At 36.2% G+C, this 14,410-nt stretch overlaps 2 protein-coding genes across 4 annotated transcripts in view; one reads left to right on the top strand and one right to left on the bottom strand.

Annotated features, from left to right (window-relative positions):
* Positions 1–14,410, bottom strand: part of LOC128206060 (uncharacterized) — a 108,625-nt gene that overhangs the window by 48,160 nt on the left and 46,055 nt on the right. The window lies entirely within an intron of this gene.
* LOC128206058 (uncharacterized) lies at positions 2,978–7,720 on the top strand. The gene is made up of 3 exons (XM_052908190.1): positions 2,978–6,476; positions 6,630–6,816; positions 6,948–7,720. Exons 1-3 carry the CDS (start codon positions 3,057–3,059, stop codon positions 7,652–7,654), a joined length of 4,314 nt encoding a protein of 1,437 aa, XP_052764150.1. The 5' UTR covers positions 2,978–3,056; the 3' UTR covers positions 7,655–7,720.

Genomic DNA, 14,410 nt, shown 5'->3' with positions numbered 1-14,410 from the left:
CACAGGGAATTCGGATATGGTGGAATGTTTTGTTTGCGGCGTTAGAATCAGTGAATGGGAAGCTGACGATTTACCGGCAGTGGAACACGAAAAACATTTTAGTGGATGTTTCTATATGAAACTGACTGGCGTAGGAGTGAAGAAATCCAGTTTTGATAGTGTGTGTGGATGCAATGCATTTTCTTTTACGAATTTAGAGAATTAAAACACTAAAAATGAGTGAACTGTTATTACTACAGTCTTATTTTGACTATTTCTACGCCAAAGAAATTGGTACAAAAATGTACTCTGTGTTTAAACAAAACTGTTTTGGTTGTCAACATAGTTGTTTATCTCAAAAAGACCATACTTGCTTAACCTTGAGTGACAAACGACAACTAGAACTGTATTTGGAAGACGTTCTTCACGTAGTAGATGAAGCCAGCATTTTATGGAGTTGGGAAAAGGTGTCTTTTGCCCTTGCGACGTCTCCGGAGCAAACTGAGCATTTTAAAGAGAAACTATATTCTGAAGACTGTCGTAAAACCATACGATGGAAAACAAAAATTATAAAAATGACTATTGGGTTGTTATACCTAGAAAACAGGTTCAGTTCGCATTGATTCGTTTTATCATTATTTTTTCTATTTTATTTTAATGACATATTTTGTTAACATACGTTTATAATCCTAATAATCACATTGTTTCATGTTTTATTACATGTGTAATCACTTTCAAAATATTTTGGTGTTGGTATATAATCAATAAAATGCTAAAATGAAATAGTGTGTTCTTTATGAAGAGGTCTTATCTAGTAAACACAAAGTATAAATATAAGGTGTCAAACATGCGTCATGTCATTCTTTGTGACGGATATGGAAAGCGTGGTTAAATTAGAAACGGACTCCACGGCGCAAGTTATAGGTTAGATTGTTGTTTTTTTTTCATGATTTATATATATATTAGAATACTTATATTACGAAGTGAAAACAAACGAATATTTTAAAACGGAATAATAATATTCGTTTAACGTTAAAGACAATTTAATAACAAAAAAAAAAAAAATCAAAAAACCACATTGACACCATTGTCATTTATAATTGTAGGTCCCAGCAATGTGGGGAAGAGTACTTTCGTCTTCCAACTTTTAAAGCACGCGGATGGGGCATTTACTAAGCCCATCAAAGCCATTTACTATTGTTATGGAGTAGATCAGCCTCTATTCGCTGAAATGAAAACGGCCATTCCGCGCATAACATTTTTTGAGGGTCTACCTACGAAAGCGGAACTCGAAACTTGGCATATGAATGAACCGGGGGAAAAAATCCTGATCCTTGACGATATGATGACACAAAGTGCCAAATCAGAAACGGTGGTTGACATATACTGTAAATACGCCCACCACTTTAAATTCTTTTGCTTTCTGATATGTCAAAATGCATTTTGCCCCGGACGAGAGTTTCGTACCATCAGTTTAAATACGCATTATTTCTTTTTATTTAAAAATAGTCGAGATGAATTGCAAATACAGACGCTAGGTAGACAGATCTTTCCGGGCAATGTAAAATATTTTATGGATGGTTACAGAAAAGCGATCGCGGAAAAGTACGGATACCTGCTGATTGATTTGTCACCTCACTCAAATTCTGAATATAAACTAAGAACAAACGTTTTACCTGGTCAGTTAATGACAGTCTTTCAACCCGAAAAATAATCAGCATGGTTTCATTAGTGAAAAGGGAAAAATACTATTTATTGTTGCTTTTGCATTCATCCAACAAACAAAAAAAAGTTTTACTAAATAGCATACAATCGTCACAGCTAAGGGCTATTGTGCAAATTGTATACAACATTATGCGCGGTTACAGCTCATTGGGAGACATCGAGAAACGGAGATTAAGCAAACGAAAATTTGTAATTCGTCAGTTTATTAGCAAAGGATTTTCCTTAAAAAAGAGAAAAGAACTGCTATTAAAGTATCACGACTACATTCTACCTTTTATTCGCGTTATTAAAAAGGAACTGTGATCAATATGGCTCGCGCATTGGTGCTCGTACCTAAAGGTAAATACGAACAATTGTTAAATATGGTGGATAAAAGTTCTAAGCCGCTTCTTGAACAATCTGGTGGACAAGTCACGGGTGAAAGCTTACCCGATAATAGGTTGGAAACGGATGATACTAAAACAATTTCAAGAGAAAACCCATCATCGGCGGTTGAAAATAATGCCAAAGTGTCAAACAGTAACGTGTCTGCTGCGGTTAATCAACTAGATAAAGACGAAAAACCAAGATTGTTTGTGGACAAGCCATTGTCAAAAATGCCCTTTCGAACACAACTGGTTACTTCGCATTCTAAAACTGAAAGAATTAAACCCCAAAAGTCGGTTAAGCGAAAGAAGGTGTCACAAACTGGCGGTAACAAGAAAAAAGACGTCAAACAAACTGGCGGTAACAAGAAAAAAAGCGCCAAATGGATAAATTACTTGGTATAATAAGGTAACAGGCGTTGTGTTTTATTTATCGAGATAAAATACCCAGATAAAATATTTTTAAAAAAAATGACATTAAAAAAACATTATAAAAAATAATTTAAATGCAAATGAATGTTGAAAATAAAAACCATATTCTCGGCTTTTGTAGGCAAAAACATTAAATATCCATAAAAAATCATTATCATAGACACTAATATATTCATGTAATGTAACTGCATTGAAATGGAAATTAGAAATGTAAAACGTTGTCATTAAAAAAGAATTTAGCATAAAACTAATTTAAAATTCAAGAATGATGAATACTTGTGAAAAGAATGTAACTTAATGGTTCACAAAAAACACATAAATTAAGGCGTTACTAAATTTTCCCACGGTGTGTTAATTTAAAATATGTAAATTTGATATCAAAATATTTCATAAATGGGAGGTTGTTAAAATATTTATGAACAAAATATGAAGACATTGATTTTATTTAGTCAGTCTTACATAAATGAAGCTGGTGAACAGTATTTCGATGGCTAGTTGGAATCATATTTTTCTTTATATTGACAGGAATTGCAGTTTTAGTTTGTCAACAAGAGAATGGATAATAAAAAAGAAACTAGTGACGATGATAATTCACATCATCAGGATCAACTAGGAAAGAAACTGAAAAAAACTCTACCGACATGTAAAATATGCGGAAAACAGTTTGAAAACATGAAATATTTGAAACAACATATGCAAAGTCACTTAATCAAACAAAAGTGTAAATTGTGCCATGCTGAGTACAAACAGTTACAAAATTTGTATAAACATTGTAAAAAAGTGCATGGAAAAGAAAAAGACAAGAAACCTAAAGTAACACATTTGGACTGTCATATATGCGGTAAAAAGTTTAAAAAACCTTTTAATCTAAAGAGACATATGACTCGTGTTCATAAAAATATTGGTAGGAAACACGTTCAAGCTGAATTTTCATGTAGGCATTGTAATAGCCAGTTCCTAAATTATGAGCAATTATTTCAACATGTGATTAAAAACCATCCTTTACAAGAGCAACGAGGAGGTCGAAGAGCATCAAAACATCGTTCAGTAGATGTTAATGAAATACCTCACCATTCGATCGTGAATAATAGAACTGCATTTGCTCCTGATACAGTCGGGTCTAGTTTGGTTAATGGGTATACGGATATGCTTGATTCCACAAACGATCTTAACCAGAGCCAGCAAAATGATGATCCTCCAGATCTTGACAACAACGAATCGAGCGATGAGGATGAACCAGTTAATAATCAAGTGGACGAGTCGGCGTTGGGTAATAGAGTGATCAATAGATTAATACATCCCATTGGAAACGAAAGGTATGATCTTTTGACATTCTTTGGTAATAGAAGAGATCAAGTGAGATCTTTTTTGCATTCACGCGCTCGTCAACTGAGAGGTATAAAATGGAGTTTGTGTGTACAAGTGGAAATGGAACGCATAGAGGAGGGTGAGGTCACTTCAGCGCAACCATACTTTCGTAGCAATACCTACATTACTTTGTCGGTAGATGATTGGAATGAACATGATTTAAATGAGGCTATACAGAAAATGTTCGCAAGTTTGGAAGAGTTTATACGTAGAGGTTCTGGATGGTACGTCAAAAAGGTGTTGAAGCTTGAAATCCATACAGTGGGGTATAAACCCGTAAGCGGTTCCAGTTATCTTCCACTACCAAAGTCCCTGGCATACAGTAGAAGTCTGTTGAATATTGAAAACGATGATGACAAATGTTTTCTGTATTGTCTGTTGGCTTCCATGCATCATGTTACCATTCAACCGGAACAGGTAGAGCACTATCTTCCTTACAAACAAGAGATTGACATGCTTGGAATCAACTATCCAGTCAAGTTAGCGGACATAAGAAAAGTGGAACGAAGAAACGAAAATATCTCTATCAACGTATTTACTTATGAAAAGGAAACCATCGTGCCATTACGAATCACTGAACACACTAGACGTCCACATCATGTCAATTTACTGTGGTTAACAAAGGGAGACATTTCCCATTACTATTTAATAACGGACTTGAATAAGTTTTTGTCTCGTACAAAAAACAGTCACATACGAAGGCATTTCTGTCCATACTGTTTGCATGGATTTCTAAAAGAAACTTCCCTTAAAGAACATCAAAAGCTATGTGCACGAAACGGAGCACAAAGGGTGAATCTTCCAACTCCAGGAGACAATGATATTTTAAAATTCAAGGATTATGAAAAAACACTTAAAGCTCCGTTTATTGTATACGCCGATTTTGAAACTGTCAATAAAAAACTACCCACCTGCGCGTCAAATCCGAAACATTCTTCCACTACACAGAACACAAAATTAGAAGTGTGTAGTTTTGGCTATAAGGTCGTATGCGAAGATAATCGTTATACCAAACCGACTGTGGTGTATACAGGGGAAGACGCGGGGTCAAAAATGATTGAATGTCTTCTAAAAGAAGAAAAACAAATACGGGAAATACTATCACACATAAAGCCAATGGATATCAGCGAAAAAGAACGTGAAGACATCATTAGCAAGGCTAACTATTGCTGCATTTGCAAAAAAGCATTTACCTTTTACGACAGGGTGTACAATCGAATAGTTTTGCATCATAACCATTTGACCTCAGAACTTATAGGACCAGCATGCAACGATCCATGTAACCTGAACTGTCGTCAAGTTAAGTTTATTCCTGTGATGTTTCACAACTTGAAAAATTTTGATGCCCATATTATATGTCAAAATATTGGTAAATTTAAGTCGTATAAACTAAGCTGTATAGCGCAGACTACAGAGAAATATGTCAGTTTTTCTCTTTCACATTTGCGCTTCATAGACAGTTTCCAATTTTTACCAACATCATTGGAAACACTGGTAGACAATTTAGCTCAAGATGGTTTGGAGGCGTTTCCTCATTTGCTCTCAGAAACGAAAGACGAATCAGAAGCTCAACTCCTGCTTCGAAAAGGTGTCTATCCTTACGAATACATGGACTGTATGAGTAAATTCGATGAGGTAAAATTGCCTGCTAAAGAAGAGTTTTATTCTACGATAAAAAAAGAACATATATCTGAAGAGGATTATCAGCACGCAAAGACCGTGTTTGAAAGGTTCAACATGACATCATTACGGGAATATCAGGAACTGTATTTAAGAATGGACTGTGTTTTATTGTGTGAGGTCTTTGAGTCATTCAGAACATTGTGTTTAAAGCAGTATGAACTTGATCCGTGTCATTTCTATACATCTCCCGGTCTCTCTTGGTCCGCGTGTCTAAAAATGAGTGAAGTCCAACTAGAGTTGCTAACAGACATAGACCAAGTGCTGATGATAGAAGCGGGCATTCGTGGAGGCATATCTCAAATATCTCATCGTCATGCAAAAGCGAACAATCCCTACTTACAAGATTATGACACTTCACTGCCTACGACCTATTTACAATATCTGGATGCAAATAACCTTTATGGTTGGGCAATGAATCAACCCCTTCCGGTAGGGCAGTTTGAGTTCATGTCAGAAAGTGATATGGGATCATTCGACATCATGACCATTCCCGAGGCTGGAGACACGGGTTATATATTAGAGGTGTCGTTAGAGTATCCTAAAAACTTACATGACATACACAACTGTTTTCCTCTAGCGCCTGAGAGGCGAACGATTTCCAATGAAGAACTGTCTCCATATGCTCGAGGTCTTCTTAAAACATTACATGGATTAACGGAAGAGGATCCGTTGCCCAATAGAGGAAAAGTGGACAAATTATTGACCACATTGCAAAACAAAAACCATTATATCCTTCACTATAGAAATTTGCAGTTGTATCTGAGTTTAGGCATGAAACTGAAAGGTATTTATAAAATACTCAAGTTTAAACAAGAGACGTGGATGAAGAAGTACATTGATCATAACACAGCCATGCGACAAAAGGCTACGTCTACCTTCCAAAAGAACTTCTACAAATTAATGAACATCTCCGTGTTTGGAAAGGTGGGTTGTATTCATATTTTTTCTCAAAATATTTCATAAACAGTTTAATAGTTGCATGATGAATTTAGTAGTTACTAAAATGTTTTATTCTAAATAGGTTAATTTATTCTATAGTATTACCTTGTCTTTAAAATTAGTAACTTTTTCTGTTAGACTATGGAAAACGTTAGACGCTACAAAGCAATCGAGATCATTCACACGAAAAAGCGATTGGACAAGGTGACAGCAAAACCCACATATAAGGACACAACCATCTTGAACGAGGACCTTGTGGCAGTGGAGCTGTACAAGTCAACGGTCAATTTAGTGAAGCCGATTTACTGTGGGATGAGCATTCTAGGTACGCACGTTACCTTCTGTCTTATATGTTGTTTTTTGAAATAAGACCTGAATATACAAAGGATGATAAGAAGGTAATTTATTATTATTATATGTTAATATGGTCTCATCCTTTTCTTTTGTGTTTTTCAGATTTGAGCAAATGTCTCATGTACGACTTTTGGTACAATTATATCAAGCAAAAGTATCCTACGGCTAAAATGCTAATGACAGACACCGATTCAATTTTCTGGCTCTCCCAAACTGACGACATCTACAGGGATATGAAATCTTCAATGTGTCATTTTGACACATCGGATTATCCCAGAGATCATTTTCTTTGGAGCAATAGCAACAAAAAGGTGTTGGGAAAAATGAAAGACGAAACAAACGGACAACCTATTTCAGAATTTGTAGGACTACGATCAAAAATGTACAGTTTTCTGTGTAACGGCAAAGAAGAAAAACGAGCCAAGGGCGTGGCTAAAGTGTCAGTCAAAAAGGAGTTAAAACACGAGCATTATAAAAACACATTGTTTAATGAAACCAGCATGATCTCATCTATGACTGCCCTAAGAAGTCATCAGCATGAACTTTATGGGGAAACCATTCAAAAACGAGCGCTTTCGGCATTTGATGACAAGCGTTATCTTACTGACAGTGTCAACAGCTACGCGTATGGACATTACAAAATCACTGCAAAAAACACTAGCAAAGATGTCAATCAATGTCAGGATGAACTGCCATTTTCTATCGTACCAGCCAACGAATTTGTAATGCATTCTGCGCATGACATTGAACAATCTTTCCACCTAGACGGCTTTAAAATCACTCCTTGCAAAAAAGTGGATGTATATTAATTCAAAAAATGTATGCCGTTATTTTATTGTATATTGTAAAAAAAATAAAATATTGTTTATGTCATTAAAAACACAAGACATGTCTTTTTTTTATTTATCAATTTAATGAGTACAATATACAAATGTCAGAGGTTTCATTTACAAACAATACAATCTAGAAGCACATGTTTGATTTTGATTATTTAATGCATTTACAAGACATAATGGATAGGCATTGGATATGGTTTTAGCAACAAAATCATCATTACAATCTACAGTAGAAACATCAAACATGTTTAAAAAGTCTTGATAAGTGTATCCCAGAAGTCTATATCGCAAAAACAAAACACAATATAGTCCGCACACACTGGAATGATCACTCTGTAATTGAAAACGATTAATCTGTAGGTGATTAGCGTTGATGCATAACCATTGCTGAAAATATAAGCTATTTTGACTTGGTACTCTGCCATAGGTGTCCAAAAAATCCACATTTCCGAGACCATCACCAAAAAATCCGCACCAGTGTTGACCATGTTTGTTATGAATGTCCGTGTTGGCAATGAACCCAAAACTGGTCTTTGGTAAACTCACTGGTAGTCTATCGGCAGGAAAAACGCCAATCACTCGTTTTGTTAACACGGGATCACAATCGATCATACATGTTAGTTGAGATGTCTCCATTACGACAAAATTATATCTCGCTCCTTGTTTACTTCGAAATAGCCAGGACCCTCGCTGTACACGATGCAGCTCATAGGCTCTGATAACGGATTCTTAAAGACGACGTCTAGTCGTACATTCCCAGATTTCATTAGTGACAAATACTCTCCGTGATGGGAGAAATCAGGCTCTAGTTCAAACACGAACAACGTAGAACCACCTATAAAGTGAGATCTATCTAACTGGTTGCCTTCATCTTGCCTCCACTTCCCGCTAGATAAAAGCAAGTTGGTGTAGGCACGTATGGTGGAGGTGCCAGAAGCACTAAAGTCCAGCTTAAGCGGGTTAGATCCGACGGGAAGACCGTCACAATACACAGTGATTTGCTGAATGGAGCAGTTCTCAAAATTAAACGGGTTAGTACCAATATTCCCGCTCACTGCCTTACTTTTCACGAACCCCACGATTAACTTGTTGGGACGTCTGCCTTGGTACATATTATCCCAACTGTACGTGGTGGAACCTGCTGCAATACTGACTGATTTCACCTCCACCTTATTGTAGGGGTAAAGAGCATTTTGCTTCTCTAGTATCTTGGAATGACCAAAAATGACAGCGGGATTCACCCGGATCTTTCTTGCGAGAATGTAAATGTCTTCAATGACCAACTGATAGGGTACCGCATCTGCCGCACACAGACAAAACTCTATCGGACTCCTATAAAGCTTGATTTTCAGGTCAACCTCGTTCAATAGAAATCTACTCATATCGAACAGATCGTGGAATATACAGCCTTGCATATCTAACGACGCGGACCCCGCTATTAATTTGTTCCTCTGAAAAAGTCCGTTGTTAGTACCATTAGGATCGACAACTCCTGCAAAACGAAAAAAGATAACATAATGCGAGATATCGAAAAGGATATAATTTTAAAACAAAACAAATAACAGCAACGTAGTATTTATTTGTTAAGGCATCATGATATAAACAAAATTACCGGGAGAGTCTGCATCGTCCATGATAAAGCACTGTGTGGTAAGCTGGCTATCAGCAGCATCCCGCCCATACTTCAGTATAGTTGGTATGTAGGCTCTGTATGGGTTGTAGTTACACGTAATGGTGGCCTTGTTTTGAAGCGTGACTTCCACGGTAGAAAACAACGCCTGAAGAAACATATTGGTAGGAGCGACCTTATTGTCCGCCTTCTCTCCAATGGCACTTCCATCCGCCTTTGTAACTTTTACCTTCACAAATATCCTTGAATTTTTCAAATCCAAATAGTCCATGGAGTTCTGACCGCTAATTCTGAACTCAAAAGGACCATCGCTGGAGGTCTGTGATATAGGCCGGATTTCCTCATCATAAATGTTAGTTACACTCGTTTGTGTGCTCGGAAGATCAAATAAAGCCAATTCGGACACGAGTCCTTCTTTAAATTTATTTTCATTAAACACAGACATTTTTTATTATTTTATTTCAAATATGTCCTTCTGTCTTTTCTCTGGTAATTTCCTCCTTTTAGAGCTTTTCTTCTTTTTGGCGTTCTTTACTTTACCAGTCAAACGCCGTCGCTTTGCTGATGAATGACCTCTTGACGAGCTTCTCTTACGCTTGGTCCCTCGACGTTGACTGCTGGAAGATGACTGAAGCATATCTACGACACTAGCCGGATTTATATCCTGTCTTTCAAGCTCAGACTTGGCTTGAGCTGTCGTTTGTTCTGCCGGTAAGACCGCTTTTATAGGATAGGTCTTATCGTCGATCGCTTTTGAGTAGTCAACTGGTATCACTGATAAACGTCGTCCACCTCCATATTGATTTAGAGACGTTTTATCGCTACTAACACGATCAAAGAAATCCACCCACTTCTGAGGATTGGGAACGTATAATGTCATTTTGGCTCTCTTTTCACAAAAAAGGATATTGCTTCAAATGAAGAGTTAGGTGCACAGGTTCATTCAACTCTGTCGCTAAAGTGTCACCGTCTGATTTTATATAAATGAGAAATTCTCTGGCTTCGGTCTTTTTCACTGGCACATAATAGGGTGTATCCAAAATGTAATCCCAACTTCGTTTATTATTTTTCTTAAGCCGTCGTAACAACGGTTGTTCTGATCCATGCACGATGCTTTCTTTACATAAATCTGTGTAAATGTACAAAGCGTCATCAGCCGATTTCAATTTTGAATTTTCAGAAGCATAAAACTCAGTAAGCGCGACTTTCCAGTTACCATTCAAGCTCAATGGCAAATTCAAATGCACTTTAAATCGATACACTTCATTATCCGAAAAGTAAGCTTTACTTTCATCGCTTTTAATGTACACAAATCGTTCCATGGTGATTAAGTAACAGTTGCAGATATGTCTTTGATATCATCAGCATTCACCCAACTGTTAAATGTTTTAGGAAAACCTTGCCACTCCACAAAATACTGCAGTTTGTTGTTTCTTTTTCTTTTCTTCAAAGTTCGCTCAATAAACCACAAACTGTTTTCATCTTTGTTTACTTTTTGCAGTTCTGAGGTATAAAACAATCCTTCAATAGCGTCACCTTTAAGATCTTGCAGCTTGTACATAGGTATGCCTTGTTTTAAAAGTTGAACAGCGACTTTAAACACTTCGGTGGTAAATTGCTCTTGGTAGGCACGTTGAAAGGGCTTTTTGGTAAAACTTATTCTCACTAAATCGCCTTTTCTAAATAAAATCATGGGCTTAGTCGGCTGTCGCTTCGGAGATTTCTTCAAGTACATACGAGCCCAAACATCCGCTTCGTTGTCTTTGTTCACTTCGTTAGGAGCTAACCCCTTAAGACCTCTATGTGGCGTTGCGTTGTAGCTAGCCACGACATTTTGCAAATCATAAATGTATCGGTAGGTTCTTTTATGTCTCATCATCCTGTATAATTTCTCTTTCAACGTCCGTTGAACTCGTTCCACAAAATTACTTTTGGGTGGGTTATTGGTGGTAAAAAAGTACACATTGATGTCTTTCATGTACTTTTTAAACCATCGGTTGGCAAATTCACTCCCTTTGTCAGCTCTCACTTTTTGTATTTTGATTGGTGCTATGTTATCCATAATGTCTTTCATCGCGCCTAACACTTCTTTTGCCGTTTTGGTTTTTAAGGGTAGAACCCACAGTTTTCTGGATAATATATCGATCGCGCAAAGCAAAAATCGAACGCCGTCATTCTCATCTGCTAGGTTAGCCATTGACAAAAGATCTACATCCAGCTGTTCACCGATGCTAGTCACCCTCACATTGGCTGTCTTAAATTTGTGTCTTCTAGGTTTCTGAAGTGAGTAGGCATCCTGGCTACCTAACCACTGTTTAATGTAAGATAATGTAAATTCTCCAGGGTATTTTTTGGCAATCACACGAAACAATTTCTGTGGACCAGCATAAGCAGCTGGGTTTTTTTCATCAAAGTAAAATTTTTCTAAAATATTATTTTTTTCATCAGTATCCATCATATAACCAATGCTTAACAGTATTAGTAACTAATGGTAGATCAAACTCGGCATCAATGAAGCCAAAACATAAACAACCGTTTCATTTATAAAAAAACAATGACTAAATCATATCATATCACCCGTAACGGCTCTCGACAAAAGTACGCCCCTCCCCCATCTTCATATGACACACTAAACCGAAAACCCATAGTTCACAGGTACATCACTCTTGTATACACCTATGTACTCCATTGTACGAGTTATTTCCCATAGACCATATACGATAACAAAAAACTAAGATTGCTCCCCAGCAAAAGGAGCTAAATCTTAGTTTTACTAAGATTGCTCCACCTAGTTTTCTACTACTGATTTCACCAAAGGCGCACAAGGTAAGTTTGCATGGTTTATAGTCAATTGCTTTTAATAGAATAGTTAAATAATGGCGAAGAAGTATTAACATTTAAATTCAAAATTAAGTTTCTTCCATTTGCAAAACATTGAATTTTATTGGAGATGTGCAGACTCTAATTGGGGACTTTTTCATGTAAACAAAATTGGGTATAATGGATCATAACTTTATTTTATCCTGAAATATTTAATAAGCTATCACAAATTTTGATTTTAATTTGTGAAAACTCTCCTCGAATTGGAGTAAATGCTCTATTGGAGAATTCCATTGTCAATTTCTATAGATACTAGCCACCAACTGGATTTTTCAGTATTTAGGAATTTGAATAGGGGGATTTGCACAGTGTTGGACCTGGTGGGGCGAGCTAAAGTTGATGCATATGAGTATGTACATATGGTTAATAAGATATGACAGAAATATAAACCTGTTAATTAAAGTGAGCATTAATGGAAACAATCCAAATGTAACCTGATTTCGCATTCCGCATCATCTCTTGGACTTTCATGAAATCTAAACACTGATATTGTCAATAATTACGTCCTATTCACGGTTATTTATCCATTTTCCCGAAGCCTTATGATCCCAGATGAACATAAAACACTACAAAATTGAAACATACTACTTGCTTTTAATTACTTCTTCCCCACTATTTGGTATGCTTGCTGTTATGACTTAAGATAATCGTAAAGGCTCAAGAATGAGAGAACACACTCGTTTTGTTAGTATATTTAATTACGTTATCTTTAAACTAAACTTTTTTTGTTTTACTCCAAATTGAATGAGGAAACAATTTTGCAAACGTCGTGCGTTTCTTAAGCAGTAGAGGCTACGTTTTATACTACTCTATTGATTACTCGCGGTATATTATTTTCATTTTGTTTTAAATCTGCCCTTCTGTATTGATGAACTGAGTACATCTTTATGTTATTAATGTGTCAAGTGTTCAAAAGAGAATCAATTAAAAATATACACAAACAAAGCTTAAAATCATGAGGTATTAATTATATATCGGCCATTGGTCATCCTAAAATAACAGATGCGTCGGTCTTTGGATCCGATATAAAACGAGATATATTTTAAGCGTACTTAAAATTCTACTGTCAGTGATAATTGTTACATATTCAGATCATAATACATTTTAATTCAATAATTAAAGATTCAAATTCAGTCCACGTTTGACGAACATGTTGTGATGACAGTCTTCTCCACTATTTGCTTTAGGAGGTCAGAGCGACAGTACAGTTTCTTTTTCTAAACTAATTTAACAGTCAGACCAAGTAGGTCTTCATACGTTGCTAACAAAAGATTAAAAAAATATATACTCTATCGGACAACTGTTTGGAAGCATCATATTTTGCAGCATAGCTGCGTAGATGATGGTCTAAATGACCAGACTAGTATATGTTTTCTTCAAATACCTTAGTGTCAACATCAGTTAATCCATGTTTTTTTTGTTGTTGTTGCTGTTTGTTGTTTTCCAAAAGAGTACTCGAATGAGTACTCAGTTATGCCATGTAACACATCTGACCACTTCAAGAACAATGGGCTAGACGTTTTTTTTTTCCTGGCACTATTAACGTAAGCGCGTTTGACACTAACGGTTTCCTGGAATCTCGAGGACACTTAATTTCGTATAGGGGTGTCGATATTAATTTTGATGGCGCAAAGGATTGAAGGGGTGATTGCGAGATGAGCTTAATGTCAATTGAACTATTTTGAATACTTAACATGTATGTGTTAGAACTGTTGACGTTTGTTATATGCAAGAAGTGTGGTTTTAATGGAAAAAATGTGTGTTAGTGTATTGTATCGTTTGAAATTACTTACATACTTGAAATGACTTATGTGTTAGAACTGTTGATGTTTGTTATGAGCAAAAGGTGTGGTTTTAATTGATAATGCGTCTAATATGTGTATCATATTGATACGTAAGAGGCCGTTGAAACGATTGTATTTAAATTCTGCAAACTATTAGTGATATGCACTAACAAATTGTCAGATTATTTTTAAGTCAATATTTATTGCAAGTAGTAAGCTGTGAATGATGCATGATATGAAAGCAAACATACAATATAGATGAAGTTGTTGAAAGATATTCAACGTTATGCACTCCTCAATCCGCATAGCCGAGATTGTTAGTGCTTATCACACGCACCCCTCAATCACGTATTCGATGCTTTGCGTCATCAAAATCAGTCTTCACAACCTCTATACCATTCCTCCATTCTCTAATCACGGACGACAACAATTATG

The sequence above is a fragment of the Mya arenaria genome, chromosome 10, assembly GCF_026914265.1.
Source record: "Mya arenaria isolate MELC-2E11 chromosome 10, ASM2691426v1".
Taxonomy (NCBI): Eukaryota; Metazoa; Mollusca; class Bivalvia; order Myida; family Myidae; genus Mya; species Mya arenaria.
The sequence above is the reverse complement of the archived record's forward strand: the minus strand, read 5'-3'. Positions and strand labels throughout refer to the sequence as shown.